Source organism: Pagrus pagrus, assembly GCF_965226575.1.
Source record: "Pagrus pagrus genome assembly, chromosome: 8".
In the NCBI taxonomy this organism is placed as follows: Eukaryota; Metazoa; Chordata; class Actinopteri; order Spariformes; family Sparidae; genus Pagrus; species Pagrus pagrus.
The window spans coordinates 10,941,687-10,955,852 of NC_140192.1; the positions used below are offsets into that span (position 1 = coordinate 10,941,687).

The 14,166-nt window shown below is 38.9% G+C and overlaps 3 protein-coding genes across 3 annotated transcripts; 1 reads left to right on the forward strand and 2 right to left on the reverse strand.

The window, feature by feature from the left end:
- Positions 1-120: 120 nt before the first annotated feature.
- Positions 121-4,625, forward strand: rpl6 (ribosomal protein L6). Its single transcript, XM_084360381.1, has 7 exons — positions 121-137; positions 910-1,059; positions 1,165-1,263; positions 1,591-1,734; positions 3,967-4,015; positions 4,135-4,319; positions 4,445-4,625. The coding sequence occupies exons 2-7, from the start codon at positions 910-912 to the stop codon at positions 4,595-4,597; spliced, it is 780 nt and encodes a 259-aa protein (XP_084216507.1). The 5' UTR covers positions 121-137; the 3' UTR covers positions 4,598-4,625.
- A 577-nt stretch (positions 4,626-5,202) lies between these two features.
- Positions 5,203-7,495, reverse strand: dynll1 (dynein, light chain, LC8-type 1). Its single transcript, XM_084360382.1, has 3 exons — positions 7,410-7,495; positions 6,491-6,629; positions 5,203-5,579 (listed from the first exon to the last, which is right to left on the reverse strand). Exons 2-3 carry the CDS (start codon positions 6,620-6,622, stop codon positions 5,442-5,444), a joined length of 270 nt encoding a protein of 89 aa, XP_084216508.1. The 5' UTR covers positions 6,623-6,629; positions 7,410-7,495; the 3' UTR covers positions 5,203-5,441.
- A 911-nt stretch (positions 7,496-8,406) lies between these two features.
- polb (polymerase (DNA directed), beta) lies at positions 8,407-14,157 on the reverse strand. Its single transcript, XM_084360380.1, has 14 exons — positions 13,941-14,157; positions 13,555-13,612; positions 12,778-12,844; positions 11,793-11,867; positions 11,626-11,684; positions 11,381-11,430; positions 11,178-11,229; positions 10,995-11,049; positions 10,844-10,916; positions 10,671-10,741; positions 10,473-10,559; positions 10,263-10,330; positions 9,808-9,947; positions 8,407-9,671 (listed from the first exon to the last, which is right to left on the reverse strand). Exons 1-14 carry the CDS (start codon positions 13,999-14,001, stop codon positions 9,577-9,579), a joined length of 1,011 nt encoding a protein of 336 aa, XP_084216506.1. The 5' UTR covers positions 14,002-14,157; the 3' UTR covers positions 8,407-9,576.
- Positions 14,158-14,166: the final 9 nt, after the last annotated feature.

Here is a 14,166-nt window from a genome sequence, read left to right on the forward strand (position 1 = left end):
GTTTAATTGGGAGAAATATATTTAAAACTACAAGGACTAACACATCCTTGAAACGCGACGTACGTACGTCAACGTCACCGTGCAGCGTCCTTATATACGTCACATCCCCGGATGTCGGTCTTTTTTTCATAGCAAAGGTAAGGCACCCTTGCTTTCGTGTTACTGTGTGAATAAAATCTGTTTTCATCTGCGTTGTAGAATAAAAATTACAGTCGCCAAACATCGGGAGATGAATCCGTGTATTTAGATGATACGATAGACATCGTTATTACTGTGATTTTTCCGTAATGTCTCTGTAATTATGAACATTTTGGTGGATCTGCAGTGTAGGCCACCGGCTAGCCTCCGTGCTGTCCGTAACGTTAGCTAGCTCGCTAATAGCAACGTGCTGTCTTTCGGTAGTCGTCTGTGGTGTTTACTCCAACAATACTGCGGTCACATACACACGTTTGACTTTTAAGCATTAAGTTGTCATATTGTGATTAGAGCTGTCTCGCTAGTCAGCATAATAATTATTCTGCTCTGCTAATGCTAAGTGCTAGCTAACGTAACTTGTCATGGCTCGACAGCGTTGGGCATGACATGGTAGTCAACCAGACTATCTTAGTAGTTCATAGCATTATTGAAGTTTTCTGCTCTCGCCCATTCATTGTATTCTATGGTGTATTTTGTTGTTGAGCAATACACTGTGCTGCTCAAAATAGAAACAGTTTACTTGAATGTAGTAATCATTGGTAGTTGCTTCAGTAGGTCTGTGGAATAGCAAACAGTGCTTTGTCCAACCAAGGCTAGATTATTGTGGTTTATGAAGGTTATTATAAAAATTTGAGTATAATTTTAATTGTATTAAAAATCACACTTTTGTTACAGTTGGTATAATAACATCTGTTTTACCTTGTTTTGTGCCAGATGGCAGAGGGCGACAAGAAGAAATCTGCCAAGAAGAAGCACGGGAGCCGTAACCCGGTTCTGGCCCGGGGCATCGGCCGCTACTCCCGTTCCGCTATGTACGCCCGCAGGGCCATGTACAAGAGGAAGTCCAAGACCACTGAGACCAAGGTGAGGGCAGATCAGTGACACTCTACACGAACTGTGATTAAAATGAATCATGCACATGGCATTTGTTAATTGAGTCTTGTGTTGATGATGTACTCTTCTTTGCAGATGGAGAAAAAGATCAGGGAAAAGCCCAGGGCCACAGTTGTCAAGACTGTTGGAGGAGACAAGAATGGAGGCACTCGTGTTGTTAAACTGCGCAAGATGGTGAGTAATGTGTAAATTCTTATTTTTCCCTTCAGATGTTATTATGCTCCATCTATGACAGGTGGAGCTGGTAATGTCATCAAGCTGACATCGAGATAGATTTAAAAATAAATGGCACATATGTACAGATCATGTGCCCTGAGTAAGGGGAAATGACACTTAATACATACTATATCTGAGATATTCCTATTAGAAATCACAGCACAATTGGCACAAATGGTGGCCAAAATTTTAATGTCATGGACAATAGGTCAATTACTATTTCAGCTTTGGCAGCAAATCTTGAATCAAAATACTAATACATATTCTTCCATGCTCCTACTGTAGCCCCGTTACTACCCCACAGAGGATGTTCCCCGCAAACTGAAGAGCCATGGGAAGAAGCCCTTCAGCCAGCACAAGAGGAACCTGCGCGCAACCATCACACCAGGAACTGTCCTCATTCTGCTCACTGGTCGCCACCGTGGAAAGGTGAGAACAATTTAACACATTTTTGATTATGATATGAGTGTTTCCATGGATTAGCTGGAATGATTGACACATACAGCACACGCTGAGAAATTGTGTGAAAGAGGTTACAGTGCTTTGAAATAACTTAACAGGTGAATACTTAATTCCCCTTGTAAGCTGAGGTGCAGACATGAAATGTCTTTCAGGATGCAGAATTCATTAAATGTTGTCTAATGCTGGGTTTAAGGCCAGAAATCTGTTTGTTGGCTTATGGGATTAACCGTCTTTTAACCTTTTTTAAATATTGTAGAGAACCTGGGTTGACTGATTCTGAGGTCACATCATTTACAAGAATTGGTCATTGTAATCAGCAAAGAGACAATCTGTGATCCAGACATACACAAGATATTTCCACCATCTAAAAGGCGGAACTCAGAATATGAGTCTGCATTTATCCTCTGGAATATCTCTCTATAGGCTTGCCATTTGACAACAAACTATGAAATATTTCAAAGATTTGTTTTAGTCTAATATTGTAACAGAACTTTAGGTTGTATATGTCAATATAGACAACTTGCATTCTAGCAGTCAGTTCTTACTGTTGAGAGAATAAAATCATTACATCAGGCCAGTGATAGATTTCCGTGGTCAGTAAATGTATTAACCGAGTCGTGAAACACTTCAAACTAGAGCTTCAACGATACATTGATTTGTTTGGGGGAAAGATAATGGCAACGATTTTGGTTATCAGTTATTTTTTAAGCAAAATGTCAAACCTTTGCAGGTTCCACTTTTAGAATGTAATCATTTACTGCTTTGTCATTTAAAAAGAGTAAATGAAGACTCTTGGTTTTGGCCTGTAAGTTGGACAAGAGCAGCATTTGAAAATGTTTGTTTGGGCTCTGTGATGAGCCCAAATATTCACAATTTCTTTTACATTTTTTAAATTCCTAAATCATACACCCTTGAAATGGTCTGGTTTGTGCAAGAAAACTACTTGGTTAGGGAAAAATCATAGGGGGGTTTGTCGTGAAGTCTGCAAGACTGGAGTTGGACCCTTCTCGATTAATCGAACGATAAGTTAGTTGCAGGCCTATCTCGGACATAGTTTTCATTACGGTATGATGGTAGCCTACCATAGATGCCTAGTTATCATAGCATCGACAGTAATTTACAGTTTTAAGGTAAAAGTTAAACTCACTTTGTAACAACAATCAAGTATGATTAACAGTTGAAACGTGAATAAGAACGTGCATAATGTCACATCCTTCGGACTGTCTTGGAAAATCTGACCCAAGTCCTAAACAAGGGAAACCACAGTCCAGTAGATTAAACGACTAAAACAAATCGGCCTCATGCTTGTATAGGCAACAGAGATGGGGAATGTCTCATTGTTGCATTACAACCTGCTCACATATGGCCACTAAAAAGTTTCCATGTAAAATGCTACAAATTGTTACATAGAGCCCCTTTAATAACCCTTATATTTTCTGTCTGTTGCAGAAAATGAGGGGCATGACTAGAGGAAATGCCACCTGTGCCAAATTTAAACTCAGTCTATTAATGTCCTGTTATGTGCCACTTAACTGTATACCATTTTTAATACGCTGACACAGACAGTATTTTTATCACTGAGTATAATGTGTTTTCATCTTCCCTGAACTGTCTAAGATTAAAAAAAAAAAGTTGCACTTTGTCAGCATAATCAGTCCATCACCCATCAGTTTTCATAGAGCACATGATATTAACAGATATCAGTGGTGCATCCTCATGTATGAAAATAACACCGTGCTGGACCGCATCACTATAATCACACCCTCAGCAGCACCACAGACATTGTCCCTCCCACTCTCCAACACTGCATAGGCAAGTTATGGAGGCACGCAAGTGTGCCCACACACACTTTGAGCAGTGGCTGACCTAAATAATGTTTCAGCTATGAAACTGACAGGCAGAGTGGGCCCTCTGGATAAAACAAGGAGTGTGTGTCAAGTAGATTTATTTTTCCCATATCTAAATAGCTTAGTATGAAAGTGGACTGCAGCTATTAATTTGTCTCGTCCAAGAAGCACAAAGGACTGTTTTTAGTCTCATAGTACTGAGCTTATTACTGAGTTGGATAGATGCCCTTCTATCCTCCTTGTGTTTTCATGTTGGCACTAAATGTATGTAGTGGTTGATGCTATCATTGGTAGCATTGTGTACCTCAATACAGTAGCTTTATACTAATGACACTTGTATTTGTTTTTTTAGCGTGTGGTGTTCCTGAAGCAGCTCTCAAGTGGTCTCCTGCTTGTCACTGGTAAGGATGAATGATTTGGTTGCAGAATCCTCCATAGTTCAAAGTAGTAGTAAGGTCAGCAAGATGCTGAGCGTCTTGATGCCCCTTTTCTAACATGTGTTTTGTTATTTGCTTTGTAGGCCCTCTTGCCTTGAACAGAGTCCCCCTGCGCAGGGCTCACCAGAAGTTTGTCATTGCCACCGCCACCAAAGTCGACATCTCTGGCATGAAGATCCCCAAAACTCTGAACGATGCCTACTTCAAGAAGAAGAGGCTGAGGAGGCCCCGTCACCAGGAGGGAGAGATCTTTGATACAGAAAAAGAGGTGAACTAACATGGATGTTATCTCAGAATACACTACTTTATGCATTTTAACAGTATCAATGGGACTTGGGAGTCTCAGATTTATACTTGACTCACTGGTTTTCTTCTCCTTGGATCCATTTGCAGAAGTACCAGCTGACAGAGCAGAGGAAGGAGGACCAGAAAGCTGTTGATGCACAGCTCCTGCCCCTCATCAAGAAAGTCCCTCAGATGAAAGGATACCTGCGCTCTTCCTTCTGCCTGTCTAACGGTGTCTACCCACACAAGCTGGTTTTCTAAATGTGTTGTAATAAAGAGTACCAACATCTTTTGCCCCATCTCTTGCCTCGTTTGTGCTGAAATCGTGTGTGTAGCCTAGATGTTTCTTTGACCTATAGGTCTTGCAGCCATCCCAGCAACATGGAATAAAATGCATTTCCACAGCTTAAATGGTACATTTAACTTGTTTTATTGGTGAATTTACTGCTTTCAGATGTTAGACCATCTCTGGCAATTGACCACAAATGAATATCAGAAGCAAGCATTGGGTTCAAAGCAACATTTGAGGTTAATGCTCTTCTGCAAAAGAGCTGCCTGCTTAATGCAGTGACTCATGTCATGCTGAACTTAACATTTAAATATGGCATGACTCTTCTTGATGCAAGTGTTTATACCCCATTACTTGACTTTACAGTAATGATGGCTGAGACATTTTCTGGGGATAGAGTCACTAAGTTTGGGACTGCAACTTTATAATTTAAGCCCATTTGTTACATTAACCAAGCTACTACATAACATGTGCACCTTTATGACAAGTATCTGGTTATATGGGAGTGTATATATGACTTTAAATGGTTCATAATGAAGTAGTGCAATGAAATGACCACACCAGACATTGGACCAAGACAGCTTAAAAGCAACACTTTAATTAAAAAATGACATGTCTAATGTAACAAGACAAAAATAAATACAAGTGTTTCATCTCTTTAACATGGCCACGTTTTTGTTTAATCCTCAAAAACAGAATAAAGTAGAAAGCGGCACAGAAAAAGGCAGCGGCCTCTTGCCAAGGAATGATAAGTGCCTTTGTCGAGTCAGTCAGTATTGTATGTATGGTCAGCTGATGTAGAGAAAATGCGTTCCCTCAGCCGGACTTGAACAGCAGAATGGCCACCTGACCCAGGTAGAAGTATATGAAATGCTTGGTCTCATGAGTCACGTAGCTGCCAAAGTTTCTCCCAACGATGCAGTGCCAGGTGGGGTTGTATTTCTTGTCAAACTCCTGTGAGGAACAGAGACGCATTGTGTTCAAACATTTGAGGAAATCAAATAAAAGCAGGTGTGAATTAAAGATAACGCTTAATAATACACAGGAAACAAGTGACAAACCACCTTCGTCATATATGTTATTTAAAGCTATATACTAACAAGTGATCCAGTATTATGCAGTCATGAGATTGTTGAAGCTGTGAGAAATGAAAACAACGATTTTACTTGTCCAAACTAAACTAAATTACTCTTAATAATCAACAATTGTCTGTACTGTCAGGCCCCAAGAGCTTAACACTCATGAGAAGGGCGTACCCCAAGCATGAGCCCGGTGATTTATTTATTATGTAAGACCAATGTCAGAGGTTTTGGCCATTGTGATCATTTTCCAGTGTTGTATGATTAGGACTTCACAGCTTAACTAAATTCAAGTAGCTAATTTTGTTGTACTGCCCATTTGATTGCCAGTTTTGTAAAAATATATAAAATATAAATATTTACAATTCTGTTACCATCCAGCTACAAAAGTTTCCCTGTAAAATTAGTAAATGTGCTGATGAAAGAGGATGGAAGATAGTTCACAGCTATAACCAAGTTAAGTTGTTTCTATGACAATTACACATAACAGTTTGCCCCTCCCTACACTGAGCAGGAATGCCACTATGGAGAGAAAACTGTGGCATGTGGCTTTCAGGTTTCCTCAGGAAGGCTGGAAAAAAACACCAGGCTGGGTGTGTTACAGGAATGATGCACAGGATGATGGGTCAGTGAGTGCAAAATAGCTTTACACCACTAGTTGAATTCACAACACTGCAAAGGCTGTAACAGAAATACTAAGACTGTGCTCACAGATCAGTGGGTTAAAGTTACTCTGTGGGAACCTACTTTAGTGAAGATGTTGGATGCGTCAGCAGTTGTTTTTACCTTTTTGATGTATGCAGCGATATCTTTTTCTATGTTGTACTTTTCCAGGGCCTGTGTGGCACACTCCACAGCGTCCTGCTGCATGTCCTCCGACATGTCGGCGTTTTTGATCACTGCCTTCCTTTCAGACATGGTTGCTCTGGGAAACACAAAACACAGCAGAGGATTCATCATCTTCACAAGGCGCATTGGCACACACAGACACACAATCCACTCGACTCCAGACCCCGAGCATCCTAACAGTCCTCATCGTCGACTGACTTCAACGGTATAGTGCGGAGGGCATAAATGGTCTTGTCAGCCAGTTAATAGAAAGAAACAGGCAGTTAGTGACGAGCCATTATTACATAATAACTGACACATAGTATCTGAATTAGCCATTTCTACAAGTGTTGCATAACAACTTCCATCCGCGGCGAGCTCGCTGGATGCGCGCTCTGCGTAGTTTCTATGGATACGCAAGACATTTGAGATAATCGTCTCAGATTTAGCCGATGTTTCAACAGCAATCCTGTGAAATGTGAGGATGCTAAATGGAAGCGATTTTTAGCAACTACCTGACGTTAGAAAGTAGCGTAAAAGACGAGCTCGATCTGGCTCAGCATGCAGGATACCAACATAAACACCCCATCCTCATTACAGTATATTATTTTGTCATTAATCGGACTTAAAATGATGAGCATTAGGGTGTAGATGGGTGAGTTTACTATCAACACCCCTGGACATGCATATTTAACGATGATGAGCTGCTGATTAGCTAACGGTACAGCGCGTTAACTAACGGCTCATTCATCCCGCGGAACGAAGGGGGAAAAAAAACACCATTTAACAGTAAGCACGGATGTTACAGTTTAAAAAATACTTTAAAGAGAGTAAATTAACCATCTATTATTTTCCGCATGCAAAATTCTTAAATTACCTTTTAGTGTCCTGCAACACTGTATGTGTAGTTTTCAGGAGACGACTGTTACTGAAGCGACAACTCCCGCGAAGTGGTTGACACAAAAGTAATGTGGGTGTGTGGCGGTCAGAGACTGATGCCTTGACGTCTTCCCATTGGCTGATATTAATGCATAGGGTGCTGCCATTGGCTCGTTGAGGCCTATCTTTCAGCTGTTTCTGCCCGCATTTTATTTCAACCCATCATGCTTTGCGACACGCTTGTTGCCGGGGCAACAGTTGTAAATAACTCGCTCATGCCATGCCCATGCTTCACTGGCAGGATGTGTGATGGATTTATATATATAATTATAATATTTTTAGCACACGCCGTCGACTATACAAATTATATTGTACATTTGTGTCACTCAAATAACACTTTTCGTGAATAAAGTAAAAGAAAACGTCCCTAAAATTGAACTATTTTATTGGAAGAAACAGTAATTTACCAGCGTATTTATGTATCACAAGAGATGTTTCGCCTGTTTATAATCACAGTTCGCTAAAGGAAGATACTTTCCTTTCTTGTTATGGCGACAAAAAACACAATGTGTAATTGTGAAATTGTAAGCTGTGGAGAGCATGAGAGAAATAAAAAAAAATAAGTATTAGGTTTGTTTAGACACTGTTGTCCATGTGTTTGGCAAGGAAGCCATCATTTGAAATGCTTTGTTGTACACAGAAATTAAATATATGCTGATATAATGAGGACATTTCCCCATTTCAAACATGAAAGTACATTTTTAGGCCAAATGCCATGCTCAAGATGTTACTGTATCAAAATTACTACCTACACCCCAGCATTATGTACCTCATCAGATAATTTTCGGTAAAGTTTCTCAAGATAATAAAAAAATGCAATATAACATATTTCTTCGGCAGCATACCACTGTAAAAGTGGACTGACTGTATGTTAGAATACAATGAACACATTTTTGTGTTTCAGAAAATTCTAAAAACAAAAATTAAAAATGACATTTTTTTTTTTTTAACTCATTTATTTCTCATACATGCACAACATAAACAGTCAGGTGTTGACAGCCCAAGCAAACCCACACAACTCCTTTGCTTCCCATATTTTTTCCCCCTCAAATATTTTCAGAAATTCTTGCAATTGCCTACATACCAAACTAATTAAAGTCCTAATGCTAATATTCAAGTTTTGCTTTACATGTTAAAATATGTATCACGAAGATGCTTTATTTCTGTCAACCTTATCTACCTACTTCTTTCAGAATGGCCCCCCTGAAAAGCACCGAAGATACAATAATGTCCTGACCTAACACGCGCATGTAATCATTCTCACACAGCCACATAAAAAAGATTCATCAAGTCTCCCAGTTTAACAGTCATATTCACACATCAATCAGTTACTGAGGAAAATGTATTTTCTCATTGTCTGAACAAATCGTTTATCATTTTGTCCCAAATTAGTGACAGAGACTGAGCTCAGTGACCACAAATGCTGTTTGCGTCATTGTATTCCCTTTTTCCAAAGTTTGTTCTAAGAAAACTTTTACAGGTTAAAAAAACTTTCGTACATTTCCATAGTGAATGCAATAAAACAAATCATGAAGATATAATAGCGATACTGCTGTGTTGCCTGCTTGTGTAACATCTCTACCAAAAAACACCTTTGCACAATTTAGTGCACAATGCTGTCAAAATGCCTTGATGACAGTGGTCATCATTGTCATCAATGTGCCAGTCCACATTAAGATTGCTCTTCTTAGGTTAATGTTATAACTTTTTTTGGTATATAAAACATTAAAAATGGTAAAATAAAATAAATTACTGTCGAGCATGATTTACAAACTTAAAAACTAAAAAATGAGTCCAAAGCCTTCACAAAGATGCATGACCAAGGAAATTTAAACCTAAGGTACGAACATGGGTTAGGGTAAGGGAGCATGCGTGTGTGTTGATGATTGATTGATGATTGATGATGAGGATTTTAACTTGTGAGAGAAAAAAAAATCCAAACCAAATAATTAAAAATACTTTTACAGCCGTTTTTCTTTTCAATAACACAGTTGACTGGTATATAAAAGAGTAACACACTATCACACATTTGTTCACATGTCTGATCTTGTTTTCAAGAAATCTGTAGCTTCAAATACAGATGTAACTGTAAGCTGCCCTTTGTTTCACTCGCTGCGGTCCTTTGGCTCTCTGTATTTGTAGTGGATGTATTCAAAGATGTCCCTCTCACTATCCACCATCAGAGGCTCTCCTGCCATACCTACAACAGAGCCACACACAAAAATAGCTGATATTAAAAGCTGAAATCATGAATCATTGGTTACTGAATGATGACAGAAGTCACACCAGTCAACACAGTTCGTAAGGTTCACATGTAACATTTCACTGAGACTCACCAGTGACCCCAAGTGGTCGAATGGTGTACTCATTAAGAGTGAAGCCCTTCTCCAGAGCATGAGTTCTCATGTTTTTATTGAAGATATCACTTCCAGTAAAATATAGAACTCCACAGTAGTACTGATCCTTGGGAATTAACCTTGGGGGAAATTGAGAAAGGACAATTAGAGAGTAGGAACAAACCGCTGATTAAAAGACTAAACAAAAAAATACAGAAGGTAGCCTCTTTTACTTCTTTTCAATTATAAGTAACTGGACGTGTTTGGTGTTACAGTTGGCAGAGAGAATGTTTAAATTGGTCAATCACAGATTTGTATCCTTCAAAAAAACATATGTCGAGACAAAGAATCTTTTAGTATCTGGATGAATCCCTACCCACTGACACAGTCCAAGCTGTATGGCATTTATATGTGTTAAATGCCTGAACTGTAAATGTAAAAGAGCAGTAGGGCACCTGATATCAATACGTCTGTGAAGGTATTCTTCCTCATCGTCATCGCTCTGCTGCAGCTGGCAGACTCCCTAAAAAACAAGATCCAGCACATCTTCACTAGAAATCATGTGCTTTATGGGTTGGGTATAATTACTGTGCTAACTGTGTTACCCAACACAAAATCAAACACACACAGCTGAGCACATGAGTGGAAATAAGCACAGGCCTCACCATGAACTTGGTGTCACCTTTGGACAGAGTGTCAGTCACAAAGCCAATGGACTCAAAATGTTCGACCACTGCATGGAGGAGCTTGGGCTGGAAAAGAAGACACAATTAACAAAAGCAACTGATAAAACAAACTGCAATCAATAGTAAAACACTGTGTTTAAAACAGAATAAGTGAGATACAGTAGAGACGAGCCTTACCTGCTTCTCAGTCTCAGAGGTGTAGTCTGGGTGGGTAAGCAAAATATCAATATCACCACTCGACGCAGCACCTAGAAATTATAAACATGTGAATCACTATCATGACAACCAGAGTTTGAACTCCCATCATCAACTGAATATTAACTGGAATAAACTTGTAGGGAAAGTTTTACCTCTCCTGTAGCTTCCACAGATTGTTCCAATATATTCTGTGTCAATGTCCTTCAACTCTCCAAGGATAAGAGTCTAATGAAGAACACACAAGGTAAGAAAACTCAAAATAAATCTTATTTGAAGATAACAGGTATATTAATGTTTCTTTACCTCCATCTTTTCCATTTCAGCTCTTGGGATCCTTTTCTCAAATTCCTCAAAGTACCTGAATGCAGCAAAATAATCCATTAAACACAGATGATAGAGGAAGACTTTGAGACCTTCAAATAGTGTTAATTTGATACTGATGAATAACACACTTAGAAAAAACACTGTGCCTTCAGTCAAACTTACTTGAGTCCAATCTGTTGATGATGGTTGAGTTTGCTCTCAATCTTTTTCAGATCTAGAAATACAGCAATAATAAATAACATTGCTTCAAAGGTAAATGTAAAATGTGCATAAAATTTATTGAACATGCAATACACTGCACGTCATACAGAAGAAGAGTGACATTAAACAAAATATTTGAACAATTGTAATACTGATCCACGAACCTTCTAATGTCTTCACCCCTTCATCAAAAAACTTCCTGGCAGCAGCAGGGCTAAAGTCAAGATCCCAGAGATGCAGTTAGTTACATGAAGCGCATCGACATGAACAAATAAACTCTATTCCTGCAAATTCCTGCTCTGGAGTGGCCACTGAATTGGTCCCCCACTGCATTTCAATTAGTTATTATGCATTTCAATATGGATTTTCATATAATAACTAATTTGGAGTGGTCGCACTGAAGACATACCCAATTCCAGTAACTCTGGTGAGGAAATTGATGGAAGAGCTGGTGTCATCATTTCGAATCTAAAATATAAAAATAGCACATCAGTCTCTGTAATGCCTTAAAATTAAGCAATGATTGACCACATGAACAGTGTGGTATTAATCATGTCTTATAATACTAAGACTCACCTTTTCTAGTTTCCGTAGTTTTCCAGTTTGTAGGAACTCATCAATCTTTTCTGCTATTTTAGCTCCAACACCATCCTGTTGAAATGTAAAAACAAACAGGAGGGTGGTGAATCGTGTGATCTGAGGCTGTTACGTAAGATGTGCAGAGTAGCTGTTGACAAACACTTTCAGGCTACAGCAGAGGGCATCGCACAACACACAACCACTCTGCACCATGTGCACATTAGCAGTTGGGACAAATAACGACAAAGTAATTTCCAGTTTTCACGAACCATTTCACTAAAATGAAGCGTCTAAAAGCAGTTAAGATCAAGTCATCTGTCCCATGGGTTAAATACTGAGAGAGATATTAAAAATATCACTGTAAGAAACAGCGGATCTGTTCAATTCACAGACAGAAATTATCAAAAGGAAATAAATTAAACTCTGTTATGACTGTAATCTCAAATGTGAAATGTGGATTATTATGCTTATAGTGTATAATCAAGGCAATTCTGTTTCTATCTATGATGATAATCATAATCATTAGTTACACCATGCTACTTTCGGACATGTGCGTATAAAAACACAATAGAGAATTTCTAAATAATGTATTCTTTGATAAGTAGTTTGGCGAATGGAACCATGCGTACAAAGGCATGCAAGCCACAAGCTCAAGGGTGACGAAATACACAAACAATAACCATCCTTTACATGAAAAACAGTGAACAATACCAACCAGTACATCAGCAGCACCAATGTCTTCCCTGACAACTACTGACCATCAAAACCTCTAAGAATGTGTTATTGCAGGACCTGTCACTGCATTACTGTATTTTAGTTTAAAGTTTCAACACAAAATTTCATTATGCACCTGGACCATTGTCACAAGGTGAGATTTTAGTATATCTACCATGACAAAAATGAACTAATGTGGGTTGTTGTTGTTGTTTTTTTTAAATAAAGACAATAACTGAAGACATAAAACCAAGTTCAGTGCACATACCAGTTTCTTGGCCTCTTCGCCATTTCTGATTTTGGTAGGGTACTTGGAGATGGTAGATGCTGCTTTCCTAGACAGAAAATAAGCAGAAATATTTGTTAGAGGTATATTAAGTATGAATGAGATGTAACAATACATTGAAAACATATAAAGTAGTAAAACAATATAGTGACAGTAAGCTTCTGTTTAATTCTGCTACAAAACCCTTTTGTTACAGTATTTAAGTTTTCTCACAACTATCAATCAACACCATTATCCTCATATGTATTATACACTCAGTTGCCAGTTAAGTAGCACCCTGGCTAAAAATGAATGCTGTCCAAGACCCTACAATAAATCCTACCATCATATAGGTTATACTCATGTCACTTCAAATGTATGGTTATTTTGGTGGTTGTAGTTAGTAGTGCTCTTGAACTGTATTGTACTATAAAAAGAGGCGTTTACGTCCATTGTATTATTGTTGACAGTGTATTAATTAGGGTATCTTAAACATCTGAATCAGCCTTCAAGATCACCATTGGGTTGATTAAACACATCTCTAAAACAATATGGGGTGATCAGTGGTCTGCATACAGTGATCATTGGTTTTCATGGCTTCATGGACTGCATACGTTTTAGCTAATTGCGCATAATAGACTGGCAACTGAGTGCATGTTCTCTGTGCATCCCACATGTATTGTTAAATGTTGATACATCACATCAGTTTTCATCCATTGTTGAAAGAACAATAAATCCTTAAACAAGGTACACCTCGCTGCTGAGGCTTCAGATGCTTACCTGTAAGCATTGTACTTGTGTATTGCCCTGTTGACGTTTTTCTCGTAATTGGCCAGCTCTGGAAACAGAAGTAGGACATTGCATGGCTTTATATTCACCTCACCCTCCTTCAGTGGTTTATTGCCACTATTTCAGGAAACTGCCAGCTCAGCTACGGGCATTTAAATGACAAAGCAGTGACTGCAAGCTGAAGAGCAGAGAAAACTCAAGATTTTCGTTCCAGGCAAACACACAACAAAGGCGAGAAGACGAAGTATAATTAAGTATTTCTTAAGGAACATATTCTAGTAATGAAAAGTTATTTTGAGGTCATTTTTGCTTGAAAACAGTACCCTGCTGTCACGCTAGCTACTGTTAGCTCAACCGTCTTACTGCGCTTCACGTACCGACAAGAAAGTCTGTTATTCCCTCATTTAGGGATTCCTGCGGCGCTTTCCTCTTGCTCATTGTTGAATTGACAAGGTCTCAAGTGTCCGTGGCAAATCAAAACGGTCTCATATGCATGTATGAAAAGTTAAGACCTCTTTTTGATCTCAGCTAGCCTCTGACTAGCAACTTAGCTAGCTCAACCTGAACAAAGACGTAGAGGGGGGTGTGCGTGCGTATTACGTC

Coding starts and splice junctions, on each gene's coding strand:
- dynll1 (XM_084360382.1), bottom strand. CDS start 6,622: ATGTCTGAAAGGAAGGCAGTGATCAAAAACGCCGACATGTCGGAGGAC. Junction 5,580..6,490: donor TCGCTGCATACATCAAAAAG/GTAAAAACAACT, acceptor TGTTCCTCACAG/GAGTTTGACAAGAAATACAA.
- polb (XM_084360380.1), bottom strand. CDS start 14,001: ATGAGCAAGAGGAAAGCGCCGCAGGAATCCCTAAATGAGGGAATAACA. Junction 10,917..10,994: donor CTGAAATGGAAAAGATGGAG/GTAAAGAAACAT, acceptor GTTCTTCATTAG/ACTCTTATCCTTGGAGAGTT. Junction 10,560..10,670: donor CCTCTGAGACTGAGAAGCAG/GTAAGGCTCGTC, acceptor CTTCTTTTCCAG/CCCAAGCTCCTCCATGCAGT.
- rpl6 (XM_084360381.1), top strand. CDS start 910: ATGGCAGAGGGCGACAAGAAGAAATCTGCCAAGAAGAAGCACGGGAGC. Junction 1,264..1,590: donor TTGTTAAACTGCGCAAGATG/GTGAGTAATGTG, acceptor CTCCTACTGTAG/CCCCGTTACTACCCCACAGA. Junction 4,320..4,444: donor TCTTTGATACAGAAAAAGAG/GTGAACTAACAT, acceptor ATCCATTTGCAG/AAGTACCAGCTGACAGAGCA.